General features: G+C 42.9%; 1 protein-coding gene across 1 annotated transcript in view; it reads left to right on the top strand.

The window, feature by feature from the left end:
* The window catches only part of ZNF608 (zinc finger protein 608), a 104,345-nt gene that overhangs the window by 33,197 nt on the left and 57,603 nt on the right, over positions 1 to 13,545 (top strand). Inside the window, exon 2 of the mRNA XM_089909243.1 lies at positions 9,417 to 9,672. Within this exon, the coding sequence (XP_089765369.1) occupies positions 9,417 to 9,672 (256 nt within the window). The remainder of the gene's footprint in view (positions 1 to 9,416; positions 9,673 to 13,545) is intronic.

Below are 13,545 nucleotides of genomic sequence, written 5' to 3'. Positions count from 1 at the left end.
AAGCTTGGTAGAGGGCATGGCAGCCCTCACTGGGATAGCCTGTGGTCTCTTCTTTTGCTCCTGACCTTGCGAGGTAACTTACCTCTTAAGACTTTAGTTTCCTTAGTTTATAAAATCAGATGAGAAAGCCCACTCTCTTGCCTTTCGGTAGAGCTGAAATAAGAATGAACGTAAAAAAAAAATCTAAAAAAGGATAAAAAAAAAAAAAGAAAAGAATGAATGTGAGTGTCTCCAGGGTGTCCTTGAAGACAGGTATGGAGGTGGCTGGGGGAGCTTCGTGATTTTCTTTCGTTCTGTAATCGTCCATCTCTGTGATGAACTATGGAGAGCTTTACTTAGTTGTTTGATATGAAATTAAAATTTCAAAGCTTGCATTAAGAGAGTGATGGCTGTTTTGAATCAGTGTTTGGAAGTTATGGAAGGATGAGGGATAAGATGTTGATGCTGAATGAGCATCTTAGACCTGAATTTATGTGAGCAGTGTTTAGGTTTTGCAGGGAGGGAATGGTACCAAGATAGTATGCTGGGCAGGATGTCACAGCTGCCTCCTTCCGTGGTTGGCCCACCCTGCTGTGGAAAGCAGGGCTTTGACCCTTTCCAAAGTGCAATCTTAGTTCCCATAAGGTGCGACTCCGGCACTTCCTTGTTTGAACTTGTTATGACCAGCATGTATTGTGTCCATAATTTAAATGTCTAAAATATTCGTCGAAAATATTCCTTTTAGGTGGTTGCAGGTGAGATTCTCTACTGTAAGGAAAAGAAGTGCTGTTAGTTGAGAGGATTAGGAATAAGGTGATTTTTCTTTTTTTCCCCAAACAGCCTTTTCTTTCCTTCTTTTCCCTTCCTTTTTCCCTTCTTTAAATCATATCTGTGTCCAGAGATGGTTGAGGATGATAGGCCTCCAACCTTTCCCTAATTTCAAGGGGAAATTGGGGTCATGCAAAGACAGGCAGTACACTGATGGCCAGTATCTACGAATACTGGCCAGTATTCCAGTAGTCAGGATACCCAGTAGTCAGGGATTTTGAAATTGATTTCCTTGCTGATACAGGTGCACCCACGTGAAGCAAAATGCAGAGTTAAAAGTTCAGAGTTTTACCTCTGGGCCTCCTTTTTTAAAAGTTTCACTGTTAGGATTGGGGGCCAGATCTAATTGAAAGAAATGGGATTTGTGTGAAACTCTTCAGGAGTTTAACTTTATACAAAGTAAAGAGACTTGTGAAAAGGCTTAATCCAAGAAGACAGCCTTTTTAAAATAGCTTTTACCACTGCCTCCTTTCTTTGTGTGTGTGTGTGCGTGTGTGTGTGTGTTTAAGTGTCTTTGGAAATAGGCAGGATGTGAGGAAATCAGAGAACCCTTACGAACAAGATAGGAAAACACTGATCCTTTCCTGCTGTTTAAAACATGCCCAGCTTGCTGAGCAGTGGAAGATGTCACCGACACTTTTAAAACAGGTGAAGGATCTGTCGCTCAGCAATAGGACAGATTTTTTTTTTTTTTTGCAAAGAACACAAATGAGGCTAAGTGTGTGACAACTGCTGTGGAAAGTGCCTGAGGCTGCGTCCCCATGTCCCCTCCACCTCCACTGGCAGCACTTTCCTGTGGAACTCAGCACAGCTGATGGAGGGCCTTCTGGGGGAGAATTTGGTTTGGCTTCAAAACAGCAATCAAAGAACTTAAGACACTGAGTCTGGAGTAGTTGAATTACGCTGTCTTTCCATACTCAGTACCTTCTCTTTTGCTTTGAAAAATTGTCATGGCTAGAGAATGAAGTTAAGGATCGTCACTGTGGTTTAAAATATATTTTACACCTGTGGCTGGCCCGTGTGTGCCTCTGCCTTGTGACCTACACGTATGGAGTCACTTCTGGAGTGACACGCTAATAGTCAGCGACCTTCCCTTGACCACCACCCCCAAGCAGCGCCACAGAGACCCTGGGTTGGCATTCTGCGATTTCAGCGTGGCTGGGGTCCTGGTTGGAAAGAAAGCATCCGTCTTGGCCCCCTGGGCCAGAGCCCTGTTTCAGCCCCAGGCTGAGTCCTACCTGTTCAACGGAGAAGCTTTTAAAAGCACTTGAACAGCTAAAAAGTACTTTGGCTTTTTATTTGGGGCGGTCTCTGGTCTTTATACCTGGGGATGAGAAAATGAAAATAATGGTATGATTCCTAGTCATTGAACATAGCTGTTGCTTTTGGAGTCGGATGATTTAAAACAATAACAGCAGCAAAACAGAACCTGAAGCAGCCGAATAGCACAGGGAGATCAGCTGGGTGCTTTGTGACCACCTAGAGGGGTGGGATAGGGAGGGTGGGAGGGAGACGCAAGAGGGAGGGGTTATCGGGATATGTGTATATGTATAGCTGATGCATTTTGTTATACAGCAGAAACTAACACACCATTGGAAAGCAATTATACTCCAATAAAGATGTGTAAAAGCAAAACAAAACAAAACCTGAGCTTTGGTTTCTGTGAGGTTTTTAGTTGACGTTTCTGGAGGGATGGCAGTATTTGCTTGGACACAACGAGGTGCACCATTCTGAACTAGGTGTTGAGAAAAGTGAGCAGATGCGTGCCTTCTAACATGCAGAAAAGGGTCAGAAATTACCTGGGGAGATAGGTTTCAAACACCTTGTTTTCTCTTTTACAATGAGAAGAGTTTCTTTTGCCGTTTGACCAATGTGGGTTCAAATTCTGGCTCAGCCACTGACCCTAAGTTACCTTTTAAGTTTAAGTTTCTTATTCCTCATCTGTAAAGTACTTTCAGTCATAGCCTGTGAGGACTGAATGGGAGAATGCCCAGTATAATCCCTCCTGTGTTATATGTGTTAAACAGTAGCTACTGATGTCATTAGTGGTTTTACAAGAAAGCCCATGGACTTGGAAATCAGAGAGGTTTGGCCTTGAATTTCAGCTCTTTGGGTAAGTTGCCCATCCTCCGAGATCTTCAATTTCTGCTTCTATAAAATGGGGACATAATGAGTGTCAAAGGAGATAGACAACATATGGGGGCCTGGTGCACAGTCGGCCCTTAGTAAGAGTTTGCCCCTGTTGTGTGGCGGCAAGTTGTAGAGCGCGTGTTGCCCTGATCACAGTTCTAGACGGAAAAGTCTTCACTACATGTAGGAAAGATAGACTTAGGAATGACAGAAATACAACTGTTGCAGTTGTGTCTGACAGGGATGGAAATTTACCCTTGACGAATCCTTTTGGGGAAAAGATCGGTGCTTAAGGAAACCATTTTTTAAGCTCCCTTGCTCTACCCATGAAGCAGTGATGTCAGGCAGAAAGGGTAGTTAAAATGCAAAGTGATAGACTGCGCCAGTGGTCACCTTTAAAGAGCTGTGATTTCCCCTACACGAAGTGCAGTCTCTGTCTGATGCTTTTTAAATTAAAGAGGTGACTGTGGGCAATCTCATAAAACAGCCAAATACCAGGATATGGAGAAAATGTGAGCATTAAGTAATTGTGCCCTGGCGCGCTCATAGAAGGTAAAAATACTGACTCGGAGCAAAATAATAAAACACCACTCCCGCTCTGGTTGTTGGTGACCTGAGAATCCCAGGATTGAGGGGTTAAGAGCAAGATGAGCATGGAGATTTGTGGCAACAGATGGCAGAAACCTGGGCAGGCTCCCCAGTGGGGGTTCAGACCTGCCACGGGGTGTGGGAGGGAATCTTTCCTTGAGGCTTGCCCGTCTCCAGGCTGTGAACTTCCTTCCCCTCTGCCTGGCAGCGCTAGCCCTCCCCGCAGCAGAGCCACCTGACTGTCCCTTTGTTGGGTCTGAGCGGAGCCGGAGTGCCCTGGTGACCCCTCCTCACTTGCTGTCAGTTTGTGGGTCCTGGAAACCCATCACCGGCTGCCGCAGTCCGTGCTCGCGTGATGCAAAGCTGCTGCCACTCACGCTCCAGCTTTGCAGCCTTCCTTGCTCATCGGCACTCAGGAAGCTCTTGAAATAAGGTGAACAGAGAAAATATTGCCAGAATCTCTCTGCAGATTTTTTTCCCCCAGTCCTCTGATTACACACCCTAAGTGCCGCTATCTGTGTAAATAACCTTTTCTTCCTCGCCTCCCTCTCCCCTCTCTGCTCCCCTACTCCCATACTCTTAGGCTCTCTCGAGTGATAAATAGCCGGGCTACTGCTCAGCGTGCACCAACACCTGGGAATAATCATGCAAAAATAACAGTGAGAGACTGCCGCGCGTCTGTTCTTGACGTTAACTTTCCTCAGTTTGACAGGCTGCCACCACCAGCTGTTAGACTTATGGGTCTTTTTTTTTTTTTTTTTCCCCACTGGAGATGGCTGCTTTCCTGCTTTCCTCTTTTGGGCTCTAGCAGGTTCCATCAGTGTCCCGTCAAGATAACAGAAAAGAGCTCTGACAAAGCAACTATCGCTAAAGCCGGCCAGTTCTCTCTTCTGCTCTTTTATTCCATTTATTGGTATTATTTGACTAATAATTCCCCATCAGTGTTTAAATGGAATATCTGATGATTACTATTTTAGGGTACTTCCCTCCAGAAAGGTAGCTGTAACTGCCTCTCTTGAATTGCTTTTGAACGTAGCAAATCCTAGCATTTGGCTTTAAAGGGCCAAACCACCTATTGTTTTCTTTTCAGTTCAGGTCTCAAGTATATTTGTAATAATAATAATCATATTGACAATGGCAATAGCTTTTATTTATTGAGGGCTGTTCCGTACTGGGCCCTGGGCTAATGTTGTTTGAATGAGCTCAGGTAGTAGTCACCTTAGCAGCCAAGTGTTATTTACATTTTACAGATGAAGCCACTGAGTCCCAGACAGATCAAGCAACTTGCCAAGGGCTCTTAAAGGTTGAGATGGATTCCATATCCAGAGACTGATCCCTGCCCCGCACTGTCTTCTACATGCTGTTTTTTGTGCTCAGGCCACCATGGACAGCCCCTTGGATGAGGTTCTGCAGCGACACTTGTAATTTTGCTGGATTTGTATGTTGATTACTGCTACAGTCTTGCCCACTCTTGCTTTGCTAGCGGCGCCTGGCACACAGCAGGTGTGTTAGTAATTATTTATTGGGTGGACACGTGATCGAGTTGAGGTGAATAAAAGGAGACTTTGGGGAGAGCAGTGCACAAAAAAAGAGGTACAGCTAGAGACAAGTAGAAGGAGATTTTCTAGAAGTGTAGGACTCATCAGGGCCTGCTATAAAGTGGGGTTGGATTAAGCCGGTGGACGGCTGCCAGATGCCAGTGTATGAAAGGAGCAGTATTTCCTCAGGCTGAGCTTCTCAGGGTTAAGCCCTTTTTCTTATACTTTTAACACACTTTAACCGCCCTTAACCATGCATTTGGAGAGGATTATAGATTTATGTTAAACATAGTAAGATATAAAAAGGAGCTTTGTAAAAGTGGATGCAGGGTTAGAGAACTGTAATATCAGACCAGGGACTTTCTTTTTTCTCTTTCAAAGTCATTGTTTACTGAGCTAAGCACTACGCAGAGCTTTCACTGGGCATGAATTATCTCATTGCCGTCTTCACCACGACCCTGTGCAGGTTATTGTTATTCTTATTCCCATTTCTTAGGTCCAGACACTGAGCCTTAGAGTAGCCAGGTCATTTGCTCAGGGTCGCATGCAAGCAAGTACCACCAAGGTCAGGATTTGAATCCAGCACAACCCGAGGTTTATCACTACCCAAGTCCAAGTGTATGTTGCTTCCTCCCCGGACTCCCTCATGGGAACTGTTGCTGCTCTCTGTCTTAAGGAGCCTCATTGGGTGAAGAAATTACGTTTCAGTGTATGATCAGTGAGTGACTGAGAAATCAGGGTGCAGTGGAGTTGACCTTTTGTATAGGGCAACAGTAACTGTTGAAGATCTTTCAAAATCCTGCATTACGTATGGTGTCACGTGTCTGTGTATTAGCTACCATGAGATACACAAGAGAACCAAAACCTTTTTGAGGGAAACTCCTCCCACTGGGGGTGTTAGCTGGTAGGAAGAAATGGCCACACTCTGAATTATTTCCCTTTCACCCCTCTTTTGTCTCTAGTGTTAGTGTACGTTGAACCCGTTCTGTGAAGGTCCTGCTTGGAGGATGCGGCTCTTTTATGCTCACCGGGGCTGCCCCTAGAGATGCTTAATTGCCCTTGCACACAAACAGATATGGGCCGCGGTTTTGTCTACAATGAGTACGTTGGGTTAGATGACCTTCTACCGCCAACGTTCTGTGGTCGTCTCAGAAAAGCTGGAAACGCCAACTCCCTGCTTGTGCCTGGGTAGGTCACTGCAGGCTGAGGGAAGCTCAGGCCTGTCAGTTGATGCCACGAGGAAGGTGGGCCCAGCATAGCACGTGAGCCGATTATTATGTTACGAGATAGTGGAAATTCAGACTTTTCCCTAATTTTTTGTGTTGCTCAACAAGTGAAAAGGTTTTTAAAAGTAACATACCTGCCAAATAAAACCTGCCTCTGGGAGTAGCTGTCATTCCCCACCCCTTTTCCAGTTGCTGAGCACTGGGGGAGAGGGACCCCCAGTAGACCACATGGGAGGTCTTTGTTCTCCACTCTAAATCCTGAAATCTCAAGGGAGGAAAGTTCCCTTTTCTGCTCTCACTGATGACGATGATGCTGGGTACCTGTGGGAACGGGAGTTTTGAGCTACATGGAGGAAGTGAGTGCAGTGGAAAAACTAAGAGAAATTCACTTGTGCAAGTCAAAGAGTTGAACCTTTAAAACTATATTACCTATGGAGTTCTCCTATCAAGTTTAAGAGTTTTAGACTGTTACCACATTGGGGGGCTGTTTATGGTTAAGTTCATATTTATAGTCAAACTTCTCTGAACCTTACTTTTCTCATTTTAAAACAAGCATGCACAGGGCTCCAAGGTCCCTTCTTTAAATGTCATCAGCTGAACTGTTTTCACTGCATTTGAATTGTGTTAATGGAAATAAGTACAGTTAACTTGCTGGTAGGCCCAGGATACCATGGCCTCTCCCATCAAGCTTCTAGATTCTTTAGAAGCTTCATCTTTGAAATTCCATAAATATCCCAAATAAGTATGTGAGTGTATCTCTATACAAATATATTCATGAGCAGAGTTATACTGAAATAGGGGTTTGGTCTAGAAGTTCTGTTGTGAGAGGATTCGTCATCACTATTAGAAGGCCAAAGAATACATTTTCCAGCTGAGGAACATGGGCCTCGGTGAGGTTAAATGACTCTCCCAAGTCACAAGCTTAATTAATGTGGGAGGTGGGGCCGAAGTTCCGGTGTCAGCACACCCTGTCCCTATAACTTCTGTTGTACGTGTTGCCCCAGGGTGTCCTGAAATTCAAAATTAGAGAGTTGATACTGAGACTCCTCACCTCATTTATTTTATTCCATTTTCTTGTTTATCTAACTGAAGCTATATTTGTTCTCTTGGAATTAATGTACGCTGTCGATCAAGGATATAAAGGATATCTTGAGAATATTGTTCCATTTTGTCTTTTCAGTTTACATGTGTAGCACCAAATTACAGTTGACAACTAACTATACAGATTAAGAGGTTGTTGGGAATCATGCGCAAAAAAAATGTGCAGTATAGTGGTTTATAATTTTCCTTGGTCCTTTTTTTTTCTTTTTTAAATTCTAGAAAGTGATTTCAATCTCACGCAATCTTTTAGTTGTAATAAAGACTACAAGGTTGCATTGGCTTCCCCTGTCCTCCTTAAATTTTCTTCCTCAGAACCCCTTTCTTCATTTGTCAGCTCAGTTTTAAAATAGGAACTATCAGTGTGAACTTTGATCCATGTTAAGCTGCATTTACACAAAAGCATAAATCACCAGATCTGGTGTTTGGGGCTGTTAAATGCTTTCCTTTCTTGGGCTCTGTGATCAAGAAGGAAGAACGATAAAAAGCATGGGGTAAAAGGAGTTTTATGGCAGCTTCGAGAGCAGGAAATTAAGTTTCTTTAGTGTGCAGTTGGATGAAGGGCTGTTCTATTGCATCTTGGATCACTCGGGCATGTGAACGTTGCTGTATCATTTTAGTGAAATGCAAACTGTAGAAATAGTTCCTACAGTCATATGAACAAGGAGCCCACACAGATGACTGCTTCAGCTGTTTATCTAGGAGCACATTTCCTCATATGACTTCTCTTGAAATACACTCTTTTTGTGTGTGTGGTTTTTTTTTTTTTTTTTGACGAACAAAGACTATATAATATTATGTCTCTAGCCAAATGTTGATTTCTTACAAACGTTAACTGAGAATATATAAACAGACTAAGATGGCATTTTACCAGAACAACCTTCTCTGTGTCCTTTTTACACATCTAATTTGTTAGCCCAACTGATAAAACACATACGGTATCATCTCTTGTGTGTAGGTGGTGTCTCTGTGCAGCCTGAGGACATAGGTGATGTGGAATCCTGGCGCAGACGTGCTGTGTGTTTGGCTCTTTCACATTTGATAACCTGTCAGCAGGGCCAAAGCTATTCCGTAGCAGTCACAACAATGGTCAAAATGGGCGGAAGGAATGAATGAGTCTGTTGACCGTCTACCTACTTAGTACATGCATAGTCTTTGGTTTCATTATGGCCTGACTCCTAAACTTTTTGTGGTGAAGGACCCCTTTGCTTGCTCTCCTCAGGATCGGGGTGCAAAGGAGTTATCGTACCACAAGATCTTGTTTTGGCTGTCTCTTTTCAGACATAGAGAGGGCTGCTGAGTCTTGGTCCAAACTCATCAGGAACCTTTGTTGAACCACTAAAAGATTTGTGCATTTGGAGAAGCTCAGATTCTGTTGAGCACACGTATTTATTTCTCCATTTATCTGAATTCTGCCAAACTTTGCAGTAGAGCACTTAGTTAAAAGTTGGTGCTTAATACATGCTAATAATATCCAGTTTCTGTGTTTCAGTGTGTGTAATCAAATTTATGTCTTTTATATATTTGGCAGAGTAGTTAATCTACTTTAGCAGTGATTTAATTCATTATGGTTTATAAAATACTTTGAAAACAATTTTAGTCCATCTCCTGTACTTGAATGGCCACTGATGCCTATGTGGGTATTTATTAGAGTTTCGCCTTTGGGAAGTACTGCAGTGTTGAAAACACGATTTCACGACAAGTGGGAAATGGTCTTCCTTTGGCAAAGCATATTTCATTCCCATCTGTGGAGGCTGAGGGTTGTTAATTGGTGAATTTAGAAGGACCTTGAAGGCCTGTCTATAGCACAGGAAGCTAGAGCTCCGGTGTTTACCTTGTGTGTCATGAAAAACGAAAATGCTTATTTCTATTCTGCTTTGTATTTTGGCACCCTTAAAACACCCAAAGCGTATTATAATTGCAAATGGAATTTGGAATGGTGATGTATTCTGGAAGTGATGTAAACAGATTGCATTGAAAAGAGCTCCGAGCATGCAGCACCACTGCAGTAAGCCTGTCTGTCTTTCAGGTTGACCCCCTGTTTACAGTGCCAGCACCACCGCCGCCGATTTCCAGCAGTCTCACGCCTCAGATTCTGCCCTCCTACTTTTCCCCATCTTCATCCAATATTGCAGCACCGGTTGAACAGCTTTTGGTTCGGACTCGTTCCGTGGGTGTCAATACGTGTGAAGTTGGAGTAGTGACAGAGCCAGAGTGTCTTGGGCCCTGTGAACCCGGGACCAGTGTGAATTTGGAAGGGATCGTGTGGCATGAAACAGAAGAAGGTAAATACAATTTATTTTTCATCTATTTTCCCATGCCCTCTTCCTCATGATGTATGTGTGTCCCACCTGTAAGGGGAATTTGCTGTGTGGTGTTCAGAGAGGACAGAAAAGCGGTTTCTATGCTCTCTCGATTTTTGTTGAAATAAGAGCTATGTTTCTCTTTTTGTTCATGGCTGCTCTTACATTCACGAGCAATCTGGTGTCCCTCAAAGTGGTTTTCCGCTTTAAGCGCTAACTTGGAAGGCCTGTGAGAAGCAGGGTGAAGGTTACCCTTTCTCCTAGGAGGTGTCATGGAAATCAGAATGGGACATAGATCTCAAGTTCATTTCCTTCTTGGTTTGCTAACAGGTCTGTCTCCGTGTGGGTGTCATCGTGTTGTTGAGGCTTATATTTTCCCTTCTGAATCGACACAGGGTTCCTGCATTTAGCAGGGGCCATTGCTGTCATGTGACTGTGGCTGGTCGGGCTGAGAGCTAATGAAGCGAAGGTCAAAGGCTTAAGCCCCATTTGAGCCAGTCAGTTCTTTTCTGTGGCTGGAAACATGGCACCTTCCTGGCCCTTAACCCAGCAAGCCCTCTGGCAAGTGCTATTCATTAGTCACAAGAGAACCCAAGGTGCAAGAGAAATGGATCAGGGTGAATGTCTCATTGCTATTGGAAATACACATCAGGTGTATGTCGTACTGACAGTGGATCCAGACCATGGTTGGCCACATCTCACATCTCATATGATCATCAAGTAGAGCGTGTTTCAGATGGCCAGTGTCCTTGACAGAGGCCAACAGATAATTAGAGACTGAATATCAAGGAGAGAGCTGCATTGCTCCACGGGGGAGTGAGTAGAGGAGAGCACATAAGAAGGAAGCATGCCCCAGGGTACACCAGGGGACCAAAGGAAAATAAAAAACACGGGGGAAACATTTTTTCCTCTGAGCTGGATTGGTTAAGGATAAGGAGATGACTGTTGTCAATATCATGGTCTTTCCGGAGAGGAGTTCAGAGCAAAGATAAGGGTAATAAGGATCTGAGACACAAAATCGTTGTTTAGGTTCCTCTGTATCAAGGGGGAAAATTGAGGGCTGAAACTCAAAGGAGAGGAAGTAAAATATATGCTAAAGAGGCTGAGTTGATGGGCAAGGAGAATATATTGGGGGTAATTGTTGGGGGAGAAATAGTTGGGAGAAAATAGTTAAGAACAGTGACAAACTAGGGAATGAGAATAAAAATGAAGACTGAAAATCAGGTGACAGGTGTAAGCATAGTAGTCAGAAGGTAGAAAACAGCCCAAGCTGTTTCAAGATAGGAAAAAAAAACTTAACGGGAAGATATTTGAATTCTATATATTACATTGAACGTACTCTTCTTGTAGGATGGATTTGGTAATTAGATTAAAATTTTTTGTGGATAGCATCAGTAAGGAAAAAGCAAGATTGAATTATGTAAGAAGTGACCAGAGAAAGGGAATGAAAGCAGTAGATACGGGAAGCTCTCTTATCTGCTCAAATAGAACCGAGCAACAGTTAAAATTTACTCTTGGTTTTAGAAATTTGGGGGGTTTTGGGGCTCCTCCCTCTTTGTACTTTTAACTGGAAAGCCATTTAAAGCAGAACTACACAACCACATTGGGAGGAATTGATGTCAGAGGAGCGGGAATTAAACCTCTCCTGTCTTGCTTGCCTGTTTAGACCCTGTTCAGTGCAAGGGGTCCATGCGGGGAGACGGCTTCTCCCTCATTGCCCGTGGGTTGTGCGCAGTGCATCTTCCCTTAGATTTTCCCTAGAGCAGAAGTGGTGGATAAGAGCTTCAGACTGGCATCTTGGAGAGAAAAGTATAGAAAAGGCACCAAGACATTAATAAGGTTAATTAGTAGAGGTGACTTTCAGGAACAAAAAGATTTGGAAAGAGTAAGGGTTAATTCCCATCAACTTGAAAATCAGATTTTCTTGTAACTTGAATAATTGACTCCTTAGGGTGGAACACTGTCTTCCTTTTCCTAGATATGACTTGGTGCCCACCTGTATAAGGCTTGTCATGATTTTATTTATTCCAGCATGTGATAGGACAGGTTCCCGCAGTGTGACCTTCCTGCATGGTAGATGTTGTAAAATTAAATTAAAAATTAAAAATCCAGAAAGCTTGTCGCTCTGGAACAGCTCTAAGGCTTGCGTTATTTTTCACTGTGCTTAGGAGTCTGCTGGGTTTTGCCTTTTAACCTTGGCCTCTAATAAAAGATGAGATTATTTAGGGGGGAAAAAATCTGTGTTTAAAAACTGTAGCAGTACATGAGCTGATCAGGAATTCTGATACTCTGGGCATGTGCTTAAAGAGCTTTCATCATCATTGATATTTAGGAGTGATGTACATAAGCCCTCCCCATTTTCTTCCTGTTCTCTGAAAATCCGTCTCCGAAGTCTGATGTAACTGCTCTGATGCACTGTGATCCATGCATCCCTGTGGGTGGCTTCCCTTGATTCATATGGCAGACCAGTTGCTTTAGAAGCTTTTGAGGCACAGCAGTGGAGCCCTCAGCAGCTCCAGCCTCCTTTGAATTGCCTCACATTTTCTAGGATTTGGAGTGTGTGGATATTTACTGTGGTGACAAGTAGGAGATGGAGCTGTTAATAGAGTTATTCTTGCTGAATAAACTAAACTTCTGACCTCCGTAGAATTTAAGAACTCGCCTTAGTAGAGGCCTGGATCATTAGATGTGTGTTTAATGTGTAACCATTTTCAAGAGCATTCCGTTTGCATTTTTTTTCGGTACAGTGTGTTTAAAGCTCTTGTACCGATTTAAAAATTAAACCCACTTGACCATTAATTTTTCCCTTTCGGGAAAAACAAAGAGAGAAACAGAACAAACACATTTGGAGCCACTTATTTGGCAGAGCTAAAAAAAGATGGATTTGGGGGGAAGTGAAGGGAAAGTAAGCTGTGGCTGTTTCTAGTATAAGTTTTCCCTAACAAAGAGCATTTGTAAAACTGTCAGTTGCCTTTGACTAACGTCCTATAGATTGAGTTGAATAAAATCTCTTCCTTGGTATTTTCGTTTTGAAGATATTGTATAACTGGTAGTGTTTTTCACAGACCCAATTTATGTGCATTCACGCATATGTGAAGCTTGTGTGTGTGTGTGTGTGTCTTAAGATCCTAGAAGTCTTAAAAGCTCCTATCTGCAGTCTTTGGGGGAATATTGAGTGTACGTGTGATTTCGTTAGAAGGTGGTAGGAACAGCAGAACTGGAATACGAAATCCCCACTAGGTACCTAATTGTTTCTTATGCTTGGAATTCCTCATTTGAGGAGTGTTCTTTTAATCACACTTTCCCACTTGTATTACTTACTGCCAGCCCATGAAGTCCTGGTTGCCTAAGAACCAAACTACGCTTCGGAATAAAGTGTTAGGAGAGAAGTTCCCTCTGGAAATAATTAGTGGGTTTCAGATCATGCTTAAGAGTAGAGCAAAACTATTACTGCATTTGGATATATAGTTATTCTACTCTGATCTTTCTTCTTTAAGGTGAATGCATAGGAGCAATGACGTATTGTACAAAATTACTTGCAGATGTTAGAAGGAATTTCCTTAGCATTTCATTCCTGACATTTGGGACACACATGCCAGTGTATAGTTATTTGTTTGAAAATTTGCTCTTTTGGGGAGGGAAAAACAGAAAGAAAACATGGTGTATACAGCAATGTATGTGAATACCTATGTGTTGAACTTGGCTTTTTAGCTTTCGAGAATGTGTTTTCCTTTTGATTCTTGAATCCTGTTTCTTACTGTTTTTTTTTTTTTTTTTTTTGCCGACCCCGAGAACATACTTGTTTTGGTTGGGTCCATTATTCATTGTTATGACTGTTGTTTACCACAGCTCTGC

Source organism: Delphinapterus leucas, chromosome 3, assembly GCF_059928025.1.
Source record: "Delphinapterus leucas isolate spDelLeu-1000000601 "Yukka" chromosome 3, BTC_Dleu_Yukka2, whole genome shotgun sequence".
NCBI classification, from domain to species: Eukaryota; Metazoa; Chordata; class Mammalia; order Artiodactyla; family Monodontidae; genus Delphinapterus; species Delphinapterus leucas.
This window is presented reverse-complemented; position numbering and strand designations above follow the sequence as displayed.